The sequence below is a fragment of the Peromyscus leucopus genome, chromosome 8a (assembly GCF_004664715.2).
Source record: "Peromyscus leucopus breed LL Stock chromosome 8a, UCI_PerLeu_2.1, whole genome shotgun sequence".
NCBI lineage: Eukaryota > Metazoa > Chordata > Mammalia > Rodentia > Cricetidae > Peromyscus > Peromyscus leucopus.
Genome location: NC_051085.1, coordinates 34,299,048 through 34,315,116, shown reverse-complemented (window position 1 = coordinate 34,315,116; position 16,069 = coordinate 34,299,048). Strand labels below are relative to the sequence as shown.

General features: G+C 42.9%; 1 protein-coding gene across 11 annotated transcripts in view; it reads left to right on the top strand.

Moving 5' to 3' along the window:
* Utrn (utrophin) overlaps positions 1-16,069 on the top strand; it is a 514,855-nt gene that overhangs the window by 384,170 nt on the left and 114,616 nt on the right. For all 11 annotated transcript variants that reach the window (XM_028861232.2, XM_028861242.2, XM_028861237.2 and 8 more), the window contains one exon: positions 13,616-13,745. In XM_028861232.2, coding sequence (XP_028717065.1) covers positions 13,616-13,745 — 130 coding nt within the window. The remainder of the gene's footprint in view (positions 1-13,615; positions 13,746-16,069) is intronic.

Below are 16,069 nucleotides of genomic sequence, written 5' to 3'. Positions count from 1 at the left end.
CCACTGTTCAGCCGTGGTGGTCCTCACACTGAGTCACGTGCCCTTGATGTAACTTGTTGTGGATGTTTGCGTGGGCCAAGTCTTGGTTTGTGGCCCACACTTGGTCCTGGCCTTTCCTGGTGACTCGCTCACTGTTCCCTGTGCTTCCATTGTACTTGATCTCTCCCTAGGGCGCCATGCCATCCTGATTTCCTCATCCTCTCACAGCAGCTCCTTCTCTTTCCCTTTCTGGTCCATCTTCAAACCTCTTGAGAAAGTAGGATGCACTAGGAGCCATGTCATGCCATTCTCTGTACTCGGTCTTCGTGGGGTTTGGACTGTCTGCAAGCCAGCCACTCCCAAATGCATGAATGTGTTCATGTATCACCTCTCCAGGGACCCTAATCTTCGCATATGATATGGCCAAGCTGCAAGCATTGCAGTATTGGCCTCTAGAACATTCTACTCAGACCTCTCCATCTCACTTGGTAGACGTGCAATTTCAGTGGCTTAAATTAAAAAAAAAAAAATCAGCCAGGCGTTGGTGGTGCACGCCTTTAATCCCAGCACTGGGAGGCAGAGCCAGGTGGATCTCTGTGAGTTCGAGGCCAGCCTGGGCTACCAAGTGAGTCCCAGGAAAGGCGCAAAGCTACACAGAGAAACCCTGTCTCGAAAAACCAAAAAAAAAAAAAAAAAAAAAAAAAAAAAAAAAAAAAAAAAAAAAAACCAAAAAAAAAAAAATCACCTTGAATCCCATCTTTCTCTTTTAATGTTTTAGGGAGTCTAAGTTCTCTCCTCAAGATGCAGAATCTGAATTGGCCACTTGTTACCATTCATCTGTCTCTGGGGTTCCCAGCACAGTAGCCACCATGTTCCTGTTAAAATAAGTCGAATTTTGCAGGAAAGACTTGGTCTCAGGAAGGCACGCACGGCCCTGTATGAGTCCCCTATGCCTCCCCTTGCACACACCTTGCTCATCTGGGCGCTTGCTGTTTCTTCTTGCTTACTGGTCTCGGCCATGCTGGTCTCTTGCTGTGATTTCAATCACAGCACCATGCTGGGTCCTAGAATGCTCTTTCCTGGAGTCTACAAAGTTAACTCTGTTGCTTGTCAAGGTGCAGAATGGCACCTTCCCACGGACCATCCATCCTGGCACCCTTTCTCATCTCCCTTCTTTGTTCTAGCATTTTCATCCTCCAGCTGCATTATTTCCTATTCTTTTTGTACCCACATTTCCATATCCTCAATGAAGATTTGTTGAATGCCAACTGAGTGAAATACACCTAAGGGAACACCTCTTTGAATAGGATGTTCTTTTTAATCTCTTTATTTTCTGCGATTCCTTTTATTTGTTCATTTGCACATTTTAAAAACACTCATATATATATATATATATATATATATATATATATATATATATATATACTGTTTTTTTTTAAAGACAATGTCTCACTTATGTTTACCAAGCTAATATGAAACTTACAGTGTCAGTGAAGGTGACCTTGAACTTCTGATCCCCTTGTCCCTGCCTCCCAAGTGCTTTTACAGGAGTGTGCCAACACACCTGTTATGCTGAGCCAGGGATTGAACCCAGGACCTTGAGCATGGTAGGCAAGCCCTCTAGAAACTCAACTGTAGCCTCAATCCCTTTCTACTTTAAGTAACCAGATCTTTAACAAAGAGTGATACTTTCCCTAGAAATATAAGCAAGGATCTTTCATAAACAGCTAGAGATAATTTTGTGGTAATTACATGGGATATTTGGAGTCTAAGACAGCTCATCAGCACACTGATGTTTTAACATGTGTTAGTTAAGAGGGTTCTCTTGTTTCTATGTCAGGCTCTTGCGGTGCAGTCCATGTTGGCATGGAATGTGTGGCTGCCCCTGCAGTGCCCTCCTAGTGCTGAGAGTGTAAGTGTGTGCCCCCATCCCAAGTCGAGAAGTTACCTTTTCCCTGTCTTCACGTTCCCTGAATTGTTCGACTCAGGAGTGGGACAGTTCTGTATAGGAGCTGAGAGGGAGTGGACCGACAAATTTTGGGTATTGAGACACTTTCCGGAATATGGTTTGCTCTCTTCCCGTCTGTGCTGAATGCCGTCAGATTGCCTCAGTGTATGCTCCCTTTTACCCCGTGAGTATATACATTAAAACTAAACATCGGCTCTGCTTTAAAACTACATATATTAAGATCTCCAATGAACACAGGAATTTAAACATATGGACTCTCTGATTCAGTAATTGTTGTGTATCTCATTTTATAAATAAACCTAGCCTGGGAGGAATCACTGAAGGAAAAGTTGTATGTAGTGCTATAGAAATGAAACATTGGCTTCTAATACATATATTCTCCTTTTCTGTACAGGTTTATTTTTAATTGTGTGTTTGTGTATATTTGTTTATCTGTCTGTGGGTGTGTGCACATGAGTGCAGGTGCCCATGGAGACTGGCAGATGCCCTGGGACTGGAGTCATAGGTAGCTGTGGACCACCCAATGCTGGTACTGGATGCTAACTTGGGTCCTCTGGAAGAGCAGCAAGCACTCTTGGCCACTAAGTCATCTCTCCAGTCCCTACATATATAATTGTTAATAGTATGTTATTTAAAGGTACTAATTTGCTCCCGAGTTCTATTGTGCAGCCTGATGACTATAATTAAAAACAATGATGACTATAGTTAAAAACAATGTTAACTATAATTAATAACATTTTAAAAAATTGTTGAAAGAGTATATTATAAATAGTTATAATATTATAAATATTATAAAAAGTTGTAAGTGCCAGACATTATATAGGATGTGTCATTCTGCAGTGTATTAATTACTTCAAAATAAAACATTATGTGAGATAGAAGTATACATTTTTATTTCTCAATGAAAATAGAAAAAATAAATTAATTTAAAATTTTACATTAAAATAGTAATTTTTCAATGATTGATGAACTCCCTATTAGGTATTCTTTTAGTTATAATCTTCAATCGTGAAGATAATACATTACAGATGTTATAAAGCTATGAGCAACTGGGACTTGGTTGTTCAAGCCTGTAACCTCAGCTTTTCAGGAGCTGAGGAGGGGGCTCACACATTTAAACCCTGCCTGGGTGGGATACAATACCCAGGGAGTTTAAGTCCATCCTGGACAATGGAGTGAGACATTGCCTCAAAATGAAAGTGAAAGCTGGCTGGGTTTATAGCTCAGGAGTAGAACTTTTACCAGATTTGCAAACTCTGTCTTGGTTCCATCCCTCACACTGCAAAGAGTGAATAAATAGGAGCAAACCAAAAACAAACTCTTCCTCCAGAGCAGGGGTTCTCAACCTTCCTAATGCTGCGACCCTTTAATCCAGTTCCTTGTGTTGTGGTGACCCCCCAACCATAAAATGATTTTGTTACTACTTTGTAACTGTAATTTTGCTAGTTGTGAATCCTAAGGTAAATATGTGTTTTCCGATGGTCTTAGGTGACTCCTGGGAAAGGGTCTTTCAACCCCCAACCTGTTGGGACCCACAGGCTGAGAACCGCTGCTCCACAGCAAACATGCTCACATGGTGTTATTCCCTTCTTGCCTATGCGTCTTCCCCAGTTTTAATGGGAAGCGTAATTTTCGTTTCGCCTTTCACCGTTTGATTCCTGTCCTGCTCATTTCCCCACATTGCTGGGGTGGTCATCATCATAGTAATTTTTCAGTGTTGTGTGACGGTTCCTAGTGTGGCCCTGCCGTCTTGGATCTAAATACTTTCCAGGTATTGGATATTTAAGTTGTTCTCAGAATTTTAAAGGCATAAATGATGTTGTAGTGGATACTTTTTTATTTGTAGCTTTTTTTTTTTCTGGTTCCTTTTCTTAGGCTCTATCCCCAAGGGTCGAATTCCTGTTTCACTCCAGGTGACCATGATCATGGCTTTGTAGATTGCCAACTTGAGTTTCCCAAATAATCTACTGAATTCCTTCCCTCTAGGAGGTATGAGTGTTACAGTACTCTCTTGCTGTGATCTCTCACTTCTGTTCCTGGGTTGGTGGACTCCCATGGCTAATACCCAAACTCTGGGACTTCACAGTTGGTGTGGGAATTTTTGAAGCCCCTTTTCAGATGCTACAGGTCTGATCCAACTTTCTCCCCTTTCAAAAAGAATGAAGAGGAGAAGTTGGGGGATGTGCCTGATTTAGCCATGTCCAGAGTGGCAAGAAGAAAGTTGTCTGTGGTTTGTTGAACTTGTTGGGGGAGAAAGTTTCTATTTATATCACCTATGATGTGATGTAGTCAACTCACACTCTCCATAGCTTTACTTTGTTGTTACGGGGGCAGATTTAGATATTGAAAAAAAAAAAGACTAAATTTATTTCTCTTCTTTCTAAGAATCTAAATGTCTTGCAGCATAGTTTTATATGAATTCAATATTTCAGCTTAATCTTGGAGAATCACAAAGTTTCACATTCTTCCTAATTAGATGACTTGACCATTAGAAGAAATATTAGCTTCAGTTTTTCCTGCCGAGAGGACTGGTGTGTTAGTGAGTTTTCCTCGCTATAGCAAAGTACGTGAAGTAACTAACTTAGAAAGTAGAAAGGTTCACTTCAGTTCATGCTGCAAGAGGTTCCTTTCCATGGCTCTAATCTTTTTAGGCATGTGGTGAGGGGCCAGTATCACCCTGGGTGGTGCACCACTTAAGAAGCTGCTTGCCCCTGTCTCAGCTCAGGGTGACGGATCCCAAGTTCAGCACAGAAGGGGATGGCAGAGGTTCCTCACTGCCCTCTAGAAGCCTGTTTTCTTAGGGAGAGACATGCAGCCTCCATGCGTTGCTGCTGCCGAGAATAACTAAATCACTCTTTGCTTAGAGCATCAACTTGGCCATCGCACCACACTGGGTTGTGCTCTGGATGAAAAGGAAGAGCTGTGATTGACATGTGGCAGTTTCTGATCTCCACCAAGCCTGTCACATCTTATACCACCTTACTCTCTAATCCCTGGCCTTTCCACTAAGTTTGGGCATGTGGCAAGAATTGTTCCCTGATCATTAGGCCACAATGAAGAATCTCTGCAGGTATTTAGAGTTTGGGTAAGAGGCAAGGTATCCTGCTGCTTAGCACTCTGGGAAATAGCAGTAGCTACCCCCACCGCCAACCCCCCCTCCACTCCCCATCCTGGCTGTTTAAATGCTCAGGCAGGTCAGGTGGAAGGAGGGATGGCACTTTTAAAGGCTCCTAGACATTCTGGTAGGAGTGAAATCTGTGACATTGGTGACAGAATTCTGATGCTTACATTCATGCATTCATGCATTCATCTAGGCTCTGTTTCCATAAGCACACAGAAGGCATGAAACAGGCCACAGTGTGAGAGACTAGGTGGCTTTCCTCTGTTATTCTTTCTTTGGGCTCATTCAGGTAGGTTTTTGTTTTTGCTTCTTTATCTTTTCAAGACAGGGTTTCTCTGTGTAGCCTTGGTTGTCCTGACCAGGCTGGCCTCGAACTCACAGAGATCAGCCTGCCTCCACCTCCCGAGTGCTGGAATGAAAGGTGTGCACCATCACTGCCCAGCTTCAGGTGTCCTTTAAACATGTAGTGCACATGAAAAGTTCAAAGGGAGATGCCTCCGCAGTTAAAGCATTTGCGTGGCAATCATGAGAACTGGAGTTTGGCTCCTGAAAACTCAAGTAATTGTCAGGTGGGCATGGTTGCCCCTCTGTCATTTCAGCCTCAGAAAGAGGGGACAGGGGATTCCCCAGTACAGACAAGCTGGTGAGATGGGCCCAGTATTTGATTCAGAGATGATGATGCCTCAGTGAATAAGGTGGGAGAGCAATTGGATAATCAAGAGTGATGCTTCACTTCAACCTGGAACCGTCACATGCATGCTCACACGCATACACATGGATCTTGATCCATGTGCGCCTATGCACATGCAAAGCACACATGAACACTCACTCACACACATACACTCACCACACACACACATGCACACACTCACACACACACACACACACTCATACACACACACACACACACTCATACACACACACACACAAGAAAAAATACAAAAAAAAGAGAGAGAGAAACAAGAGAAAGTGTACATGCTTTTAAGAGACTTGTAGTTTTGAGACGTTCCTCCTCCCTTCATGCTTTGTGAATTTGTGCACAGTAGGGTTCTTGATGCCCTGTTTGCGCCTCTCAAAGCCTGGTGGTGATTATTATATTCTGCTATTCTTCTTTCCTTTTTAGATTGACGGTGTCACATGATCTGTAACCACGTCTAACCTATTTCTTTATATCCAGTATGAGATTAATTGATGTTTTAGCCTTCTGACTTGGATGGAAAACCCCACTGTCCTTTGCTAGCTCCCTAGCTTGGAGACACAGAATGTCTTCCCCTGCAGACAGGTTGTCACCGCAGCCCCGGCTAGCCTGGAACTTTCAATGTTCCTGCCTCAGTCTCTTGTGAGTGGAGAGCATGGTACCCGGCCAAGTGGACTTTTATTTTTTATGGACACAAAATAATTTTTGCATTCTCCCTTGACTACCCTTGACTCTTGAGGGTCTGGGGTCTAGTAAACATTTTTGAACATTCAGGTTTTCAAATCCAGTTTCTGCGTTTCCTTTTGAAGTTACCTCGAGTTATTTTGAAGTTCTCGCCTTTCTTGTTCCAGTTGAGTCTTGTCTGCTGCACGTAAGCTGAAAATTCCCTTTACCCTGGCTTGCCCTGGAGAGTGTTAAGGGGTTTCCCACGTATTTGCCGGAACCGTGTATTAGTTCATGTGCTTTTGCTAGAACAGAGGACCGGAGACTGGACAATTTATAAGGAAAAGTAGTTCATTTCTCTCATCGTTCTAGCGGCAGAGCTGTGTCTGGTGAGGGCCTCATACTCCATGCATGTTGATGACAGAAGGCAGTGGATTCCTGTGACAGCAGGGGACGGGACAGAGGACACAACCTGCTGTGCAGTAATTGGACCTTTGAGAATTTTATCAGTTTCCCGGGGAACTTGTCCAGTCTTGCAAAAGACATTATTCCCCTCTTAAATCCTCATGTTCCAACCCTACTTCACTAATCACCAATTTCAGCATGAGTGGTGATTGTGCCAATGGAACGTGTCATAGGCAGTGTGACAAGTTGCCACACGAGTGTGCTTCCAGCTTGGTGGCCAAGTTCTGGGTAGCAGAACCACCTGGTGTCTGCAACACAGGGAAGCACATGTTTGCCAGGTATGTCTCCTGGCAAACACAATGATTCGGTGTCTAAAACATTGCCACAGAAGCCACATCCCTGATCCTTCTTCACTTGGCGGGACTTCACCTGTCTCTAAGTAGCGCCCACTTGGACATGCCTCACGGCCTGTAAAATGGCTTCTTTGGACAGTAGTGAATATTACCATTCCCAATCCACTGGTCTCCTTCCTGCTTGTCCTGTGTACTAGATTGTTGGAATGATGGATTTTGCCTTCTTCCAAAGCTGACATGGTTGCTCCTGTCATGGAGCAATCAAGTGATGGAGTATAGCTGTATTCTCATTTGCAGGTTACTGCAGGGACAGGAACATACCTACCCAGGGTGTCCAGACCAGGGAGGAAGCGTTCCAGAGAGAGTGAGAGGATCCATGGTATTACCGAATATGCTTGACACTGGAGATAAACTGTTGCTTACACACACACACACACACACACACACACACACACACACACACACACACATATCCATGTTTTATATATATGAGAGACTAGAAAAGAAACATTACCTGCAGGATTTTTCATGATGTTTTTTTTTCTTTAAGAACCAGACACTTGCCTATCATTAAGTTTACCCCTTTAAGTGTATGGTTCAGCGTTTGCTATATTTACTGAATTGCGTGGGCACCATCGATTCCTAAATTTAACGTTTCATTGCCTTTAAAAGAATGGAACAAAAAGTTCAGCCTTAGCTTTGGCCTTATTGTTGCCCAAGCCTTAGTGGCCTGAGCAGACTGCATCCTCTCTGTCCACGCCATTCGGGGTAGGTAGATAATTTACAAGTCAGGCTCGTAAACTTGTAAACCGAGCATGTGTCCTCAGTGCTGGAAGCATCCCTTCCAGTAAAATTGCCAGGCGCTCCCTGTCCCTCCAGCTGCGGAGTGCTGTGAGCCACCACCGTGAAGCTATACATGGGAACAGGAAAGGGCCGGGTATCTCAGGGTGAATACCCAGAGTTTGGCCATCATCCAAGTGTTGGGGAAGGAGGTTGGAAATGGGTATGCGGCAAGTGAGAGTGCTGTGGGCAGACTGAGGTAAAGCCTCATTCACACCCAAGGGCTGGTTCTGGAGGGTGTGGCCAAAGCAGACCATAATGTCAGATCCTAGCCTCTCTGTTAGTTCAGGAGATCCTCATCTTTCTATGAGATGGAATGTTTCGGCTCCTCTCTCCTGTTGAGATAAAATTCCAGTCCCGTCCCCTAATAATAGCTAAGGGTTTTGTTTTGTTTTGTGTTCCTTGTCATGGTTCACTAAACTCCAAACCTTCACTCTCAAAAACTGGAAAAAATACTTTGTAGTTAATTAAGATATGCATTTTAATTAGTTAAAAATGACCTCTCTCTCTCCTCTCTCTCACTTTCCTTCTCTTTCTCTCCCTCCTCCCCTCCCTTCCTTCCAGCATTGATTTAAAAGGTGCTTGTAAAATTCCTTTAGAGCCAACTATTGTTTGCCCTTAAGTACCAGTGTCTTCCTTCAATCCTCCTTTGGATACATTTACCATTTGCATCAATCACCTCTGTGGTGGTTTGAAAGAAAACGGCCCCCAACCGGAGTGGGAGTGGCACTATTAGGAGGTGTGGCTTTGGAGGAAGCCTGTCCCTGTGGGAGTAGGCTTTGAAATCTCCTAAGCTCCAGCGACTGCCAGTTAGACCATGTTCTGTTGCCTGTAAGATGTAGAACTCTCAGCTCCAGCACCATGTCTGCCTGCACGCTGCCGTGTCCCACCAGGATGATAGTGGACTGAACCTCTGAACTGTAAGCGAGCCACCCCAATGAAATGCTTCCCTTTATAAGAGTTGCTGTGTTCATGGTGTCCCCTCACGGCAATAGAAACCCTAAGACCGTCCAGATTGACTTGTTGCTATTCATAAGCTCCAGGACTCAGGCCCTTTGGTGCATAAGGATTTAATGATTTACCTAGTAGCTTACTGTATTGCTGTCCAGTGTGGAACCCGCCTCATGGAGTTGCTTTGATTAAGCCTTTGTGTGGCTAAGTGCTTTAAAGTCAATCTAAAAAAAAAAAAAAAGAGCACAAGTTGTAAGTACAGAAGAAAGAGCAAACTACCTGACCTGAGAAGCATCCCCAGAATTTTTGTCCTGAGAGCTTTTGTAGATTTTGGTTCCACATTTGCGGTAAGCTGCTCAAAACCTCTGGAAGAAAACGTCTAAAACCATTTGTGTCTTGTATGCATTTGTTACTCGATGTAATAAAGTTTATTTTCACGAAAAAGAACCCCAGTCTATCTCACTCACCCGCTCAAGCTTCCAATCCTAGGCAGCTACTGATCTACTTCCTGCCTCTGTGGACCTGGCTGGCTGGGGTAATGGAATCTCACATTGTAGGCTTTCTTCTAAATCATTTCCCTGAGCACATTTGTCAGGTTTATCCAGTGGTAGCCTGTATCGGTCTGTAACTCATTTTCCTTGCTAAGATCCATTGTGCCAATCTGCTGCATTTGGTTTGGCCATTGCTCAGTGGATGAGTGTTTGGTTGGTCCCTCCATTTGGCGGGGATATCATGCTATTATGAGCACATATATGTATGTTTTTAATGTGTACAGATGTCTTATTTCTGGGTGTATCTAGGTGTGGGATATTTAGGGCACAGGGTAACTCTGTGTTTAGCATTTGAGGAACCACCAAACTAAAGTCTACCATTCTCCCATTTCCCAATAGCCCATGAGGGTCCAGTTCATCACATCTTTACCAAAACATGTTATTGTTTGGAAGGAAGATTGTTTTCAGTAAAAATATAAGGTCATTAACATAGAAAAATTCCAATTAGATTATCTTATACTCATTTGAGGTAGTTCACAAATGAGTCACATGATAGGAGAAACCTGATGCCACTTTGTAGCTTTGTATACAAAACAGCTCATTGACGTCTAATTACCTTATCATTAATGCTCTCCAGGTGCTTAGGAAATGCAGATTTTTCTTTTATGTCTAATGAAGAGGTAAAGGGTGGCATGATGGTTGTATTTGTAATGCAGTTGAAAGTTAAGTCTGTTTCTGAATGCAATTAAGTAAAATTGAAATAGGACAAATTGAATGACAAAATTAAAATTTCAAAATAGAGGATGCACAGATATAATATAATATATGTGGTTCTCAATGATATTGGGGAGAGTGTTGGCATTAGGGTGAGAGGCCCAGCATTTTATTTACTTAGTTAGTGTGGTTTGCCCATGCCTACTATGCTACTATGCTTCTTACTTGGGCATAGCAAACCAGTTCCCAGACATTTCCCAGCAAGCATTTTTGTCTTTTTTTTTTTTTTTTTTTTAAATACTCAGACTTGGTTTTTATTTATCTAGCAGACCTAACAATATTGTTAAGGAAAATACGTAAATCTGAAGTCACTTCCTAACCCAAGTTGTCTGACTCTTTAGTAGCTTGGCCATCATCCATTCTTAAGCATCAGAAGTGCAAAAGCATGTAGGTGGTCTCTGATTCCACCTCGCCTGCTTCTTCAGCCTCAGCAGCTGCCATGTATGGATGCTAAAGGGGTGTGCTTCCTCTTTCTTCCTGCTACTGGTGTGTGATTTTCTCTGGGGGAAGAACCTTTCTGTCTCTACAAGACTCAGATGAACTCTACTATCATGAGGGAACACTTCAGTGCCGAGTTCAATGCTTGGCTTCCTGGAGAATAAGATCCAGAAGTGCACAGAATTTACAGTGTATCTGAGAAAGACAGAGATGTAACAAAACATTAAAAGTGAATACATGCTGTCCTTGCATAGTGGAGGCAGTAGGTCTGGGAGGTACAAAGACAGAATCAGAGTAATGGGAATAGGAAATGTGGGACACAAGAAAAGTGACTGCCACTGAAATGCTGGCATAGCTGTGTGAACCTCTGTCTGTAAGGCATCTGTGGTCAAGAGTGTCTACAGTGTGGCTCTCCGGGGAGAGAGCGTTGTGAGCACAGTAAACAGCCAGCCAAGGAAACTGCTCTGCTGTAAGAGACCCCATGCATAATTGATAAAATTCTAGCCCTGTGGGGGAAATTGATCAGTTTGTTTCCTCGGTAGTTTTTCTGTAGACAGACATTTATTTCTAGGACTTGTGAGAACCTAAAAATTATCCTAACACAAACTCTTTTTTTGTCCTCTTTCCAAGGTACAGGAATACTGTTGCTTAAGTTGCAAGGATCACCTTCTCCCCACAGCATCTGGATATACCCTGTGGACATCGCTCTATAAACACTTTCTTTTCCCAGAGGCTCAGCACTGTGTCTGCTCTTCCTCACAAGAATTAGTCTTTCTTCCATCCTTTTATGTCCTTGTACATCTGTTGGTGTCGCTAGTTTCTCTCTTTCAATGTCTCTAAGATGCCGCCCATGGAACTTTCTCCCTGTTGGATGAGCCAGGGTGAAGGGATGGTCTTCTGGGACCTTTTCTTCAGCCACCTTGGACTTGAATGGTTACATTTCCGGCACATCCCCACCCAAAGGAAAATTTCAGAAGAGCCCCATGAATCATTTTATGAATCCTCACTGCTTCTGTGTTTACTGGTTATATTCCAATTTGGGGGGATAAGTATTCTTAACTATTAAAATTTTAAAAAAAGTTCATTGCTTTTTAAAAATATAAATCAACGTGATATTCTCATACTATCATTTTATATTTATTTACAAGTGATTTTGAAAGTAACTACTAGGGATGCTTTGCAACTCTTGATCTCTTTCATCTAAATATATGAAAATCTTCTGTTAAATAACATGCACCAAAACTCTAAATGCATATGTACATCTACAGACTGAAAAAAAAAAAAGATCTATTTTGTCTCAATTTCTTCTGATGCCTTTCTTTCCACACATCAGAACTTTACATGTCAGAAGACAGATCTGTTTTATTTCATGGAGCTGTCAGGCCCGGGGGCCACCTGAGCTGTATTTCTTGGACAGGAATGTTGAAGGCTGTGTGTTCCCTAGCATGGCCATGGAGGACTCATTGGTTGGGGTGTGGCTGACCTGTGCTCACGTCCCTGCCCAATGTGATAAATGTTAGGGAGTACATGTACACATGTTTACAGGTCTTGAGAGATCTGTGATTTTATTCCCGCCTGTGTCCTTACATATGATCGCTCGACTGTGGAGTGCTTACTTGGTATGGGAGTGGGTCTTGCTTTTAGTCTTTAATTTTCACCAAATCATAACTGTACATCATCTAAAAGTCAATTAACCTTTGACTGTTCTTGTCCTGGCTGTCCCTTCCCCTCTCCACCAACGAACCGGCCCTTGTGGCTTCCTGGCTCGTGTTTGTCTCCTGTTTAGTTTCACATTTCTGTATAGGATGATGATTCTGGTACTTTTAAGATTTGTTTTTCACTTTTCGTGTTTTACTCACTGTAGAAGACAAGAATTTAGCCTCCAAGTAACCTTTCATCCTAACCCAGTTATGTCAAACACTGTTAAAACATTTAGTTATGTCCAAAAGAGAAGACTATTGATTCTACAACACCAAGAAGTATTTTAGTGAGGAAAAAAAAAAACTCTTGCGTTTCCATAGTGCATTGCCAATGATTTGCTCTATAAGCAAATTATTAAGGCCTGAAGATGTGGCTGTATATGAATTTTAAAGGCTAACAATGTTAACAGCCACTTTGATTTAGCAACAGTATTAAAACAGTGCATGAGATGTCTTTGCATGTTGGTGTCTTATCCCTGAGTGAGTTGGGTTGTTTTGAAATCCTTGTCAGTTAGAGTCTTAAACACCAGACATTTTCGAGAAGTGAGGGTGAAAGTTTATCCCTCCTTCAAAGAATAAATGTGCTAAAGACAAGTTGTTCTGAGAGTCACAGATTTGCATGGAAGACCTCACCAGGACAAAATAGTAATTGGCTCAGCATGAGAGATGGATGGACTGTATTTTAAGATAATCACAGACTGTCTTTTATGTGTTCTCTTTCGTTTAGTTTTGATCTGACGTAATTTAATTGGCTTCTTTCTCTTAATTTTTCTCAATATATTCTAAAGAACATAAAACCCTTCTGAGGATCGCATTACTACTTTGAAATTGCCTTCTTCAGTATCATCGCATGCAGCCTTCCCTGTCAGTCTATAGGAAGAAGTGTCTTACAGCAGGCTGTTACGTTTTAGCAGCTCAACATAGTGCGAATTCTCCGAGTTCACTTTTGGTAAACTCAAGGACAGCGTAGCTAACTCCAGTAGATGAATATCTTAACACCCCCTCCCTCTCCCCTTCCTTTTCTTCTTTGGTTCTCAGAAACCATCCTTTTGGCTTTTATTCATGCTTTTTGTTGTTCCTACCTGTAAAACACTTTCACTTGTAACAGTCTGAATGCCTATTTAAACCATTGCTCCGCAGCTTCAGCCGGAAGCGGTCAGGCTAAGCGCACTCCTTCATTTACTGAACAAGTGATGGTTGCTTACCCATTCTACTTCTGTTTCTTTTGGCAAAGGTGCTGAGGCGTGAACTGAAGGAGAAAGAGTATTCTGTGCTGAACGCCGTAGACCAGGCTCGAGTTTTTCTGGCTGATCAGCCCATAGAGGCCCCTGAAGAACCAAGGAAAAACCTACAGTCAAAAGCAGGTGAGACCAGTTTGAAACCCATGTTTTAGGGGAAAAAAACAAAACAATAACGACAACAAAGTGAAAAACAAATGGGCATTATTTTCCTCGCAGCATCGAGGATCTAAAAATAACAATAGCATAAAATTGAAGCAGGGATTTCTTTACTAGGAAAAAAAACCAGAATTCACCACATAGTAAATTTAAGAGAAAATTTCCTGATGTATCTTGGGGCCACCATGGCATTACTAAAATGTCCACTGTTGCTAATAAAAGCATTCGGGTGCATTGAAAAACAAGCAACCGTGTAGAGCTGGAGATACGGCTCAGCAGCGAAGAGCACTGGCTGCTCCACCAGAGAACCTGGGTTTGATCCTCGGCACCCACATGGTGGCTCACAACCATGTGTGACTCCAATCCCAGGGGACCTGATGTCCTATTCTGGCCTCCAAGGATACCAGGCACATACATGGTGTGCAGACAAACATGCAGGCAAAAATTCCTATATGCATCATATGAAGGTAAATACATCTTTTTTTAAAAATGTTGTTCAGAATGTCTTTCCATCCTTCGCTTTACACAGGAAAAGCGGGCATGCAGAGTGGCTCATTGTGTCTAGCAGCGTGGGTCACAAGCAGTTATTACTTGTAAGCGGGTGGGGTGGGAACCCTTCCCCCACCGAAGCTGGAATTATATATGTATCGCTTACCCCCAACACACACCCAGAGTGCATTCGGTGTCTTTCCCACCACTGCCTTTTATTTTCTGCTCTTGCTCTCACTGTCTGGGGAAGCAGCCTGCTGGAATCCCAAGTCAGGTGAAGTCTCACTGTAGTCGAAAGATTTCGCTAGTCCTGCCCAGCCCTGAGGTCCTGCAGCTGCAAATAAAAAAATCACTCAGAGGCTTAATATTATTTACAAAATGTGTGGCCTATGGCAAGCCTCTTGCTAGCTAGCTCTTATATCTTAAATTAACCCATTTCTATTAATCTATGTTTTGCCACCTGTGGCGTGGCTTTACCAGTCTGCTGGCATGTTGCTCCTTGGGTGGCAGGCTGGCATGTCCCTAGACTCTGCCTTTCTCTTTCCTGTCTCTCCTTGAATTTCTTGCCTAACTATAACTTGACTTGCCATAGGCTAGAGCAGCTAGCTTCTTTATTAACCAGCCATAGCAACACATATTCACAGCATACAAAAAGACCATCCCACAGCATCTCACCTCTTGTCCAACTAAATCACTCATGGTTATCTTTCCCTTCTTTCAAAAGTAAGTTCTTCCCAGGGCTGTTGGCCCTTTGCCTCATTAGGCTCTACATCTGCAGATCTAACTGATATGGCTTGAAATTATTAGGAAAATAATTTGTATCTGCATTAAGCATGTACACATATTGTCTGATATCAGTATTGCATAAAATCTGCCGAGGGGCAGCTATTTACCCAGCCTTTGCATTATATTCAGTGATTTAAGTAATCTACACATGATTTAAAATATCCAGAAGGCTGTGCTGCGTAGGCTGTATGCAAATACAGTGCTATTTCACCTGACGGGCTTCAACCGCCACTGTTCTTTGGCATCTGCGGAGTGTCCAGAGACTGATGTCCTGCTAATAGGAGCTGTGTTCCCTGTTGCACGTGTATTATTTACACACTCAGAGCATGCATGAGCACGTCTGTGCAATGCGTACACACTGCTGTTAAGTCCAGGTTCTCAGCCTTTTGTGTATGGTCTTGGGATAGTTATAGGGTTAAGCAGCTGCTTGTTCTGCTTGTTTCTCTCTCTCTCCCCCCCCCTCCCCTTTTTGAGTGTGTGTAGGGGCTCTCTTATAGCTCTGGTTGCCCTAGAACTCACTTTGTCGACCACACTTCCTTGGAATTCACAGAGATCCGTCTGCCTCTGCCTCCGGAGTGCTGGAATTCAAGGCGTGCACCACTGTGTCCAGCTGGATTCGCTGCTTTCAGCAGTACTTGTCTCCTGTTTACAACACGTAATCTTGCCCACGCCTTCTCTGCCTTCCACTTTAGTCTGTTCTGAATGATGAGCGAGCGACTCTCAGAGAACCTGACCCTGTTCCTGTCCTGGTGGAACTCCCTCACTGATGAGTTCTTGGATCTAGCATGGTGTTTAAGATCTGTGTGCGCAAAGCTTTCCTATGTGGTCTGAAAGCCTCCTCGGCTTTTCTTCTTACCGCTGTCATGGTTCTAGTATGTCAGAATTCCTTGAGTGGTCCTGGAACTGTATCACCACGGTTGTTCTACATGCTCTTATTCTGTCTGTTTCTTTAAATACCCTTTGCCCAAGATGTTTGAGAGATTCCTTTTAGATAGAAGGTTTGAATGGTTAAGATT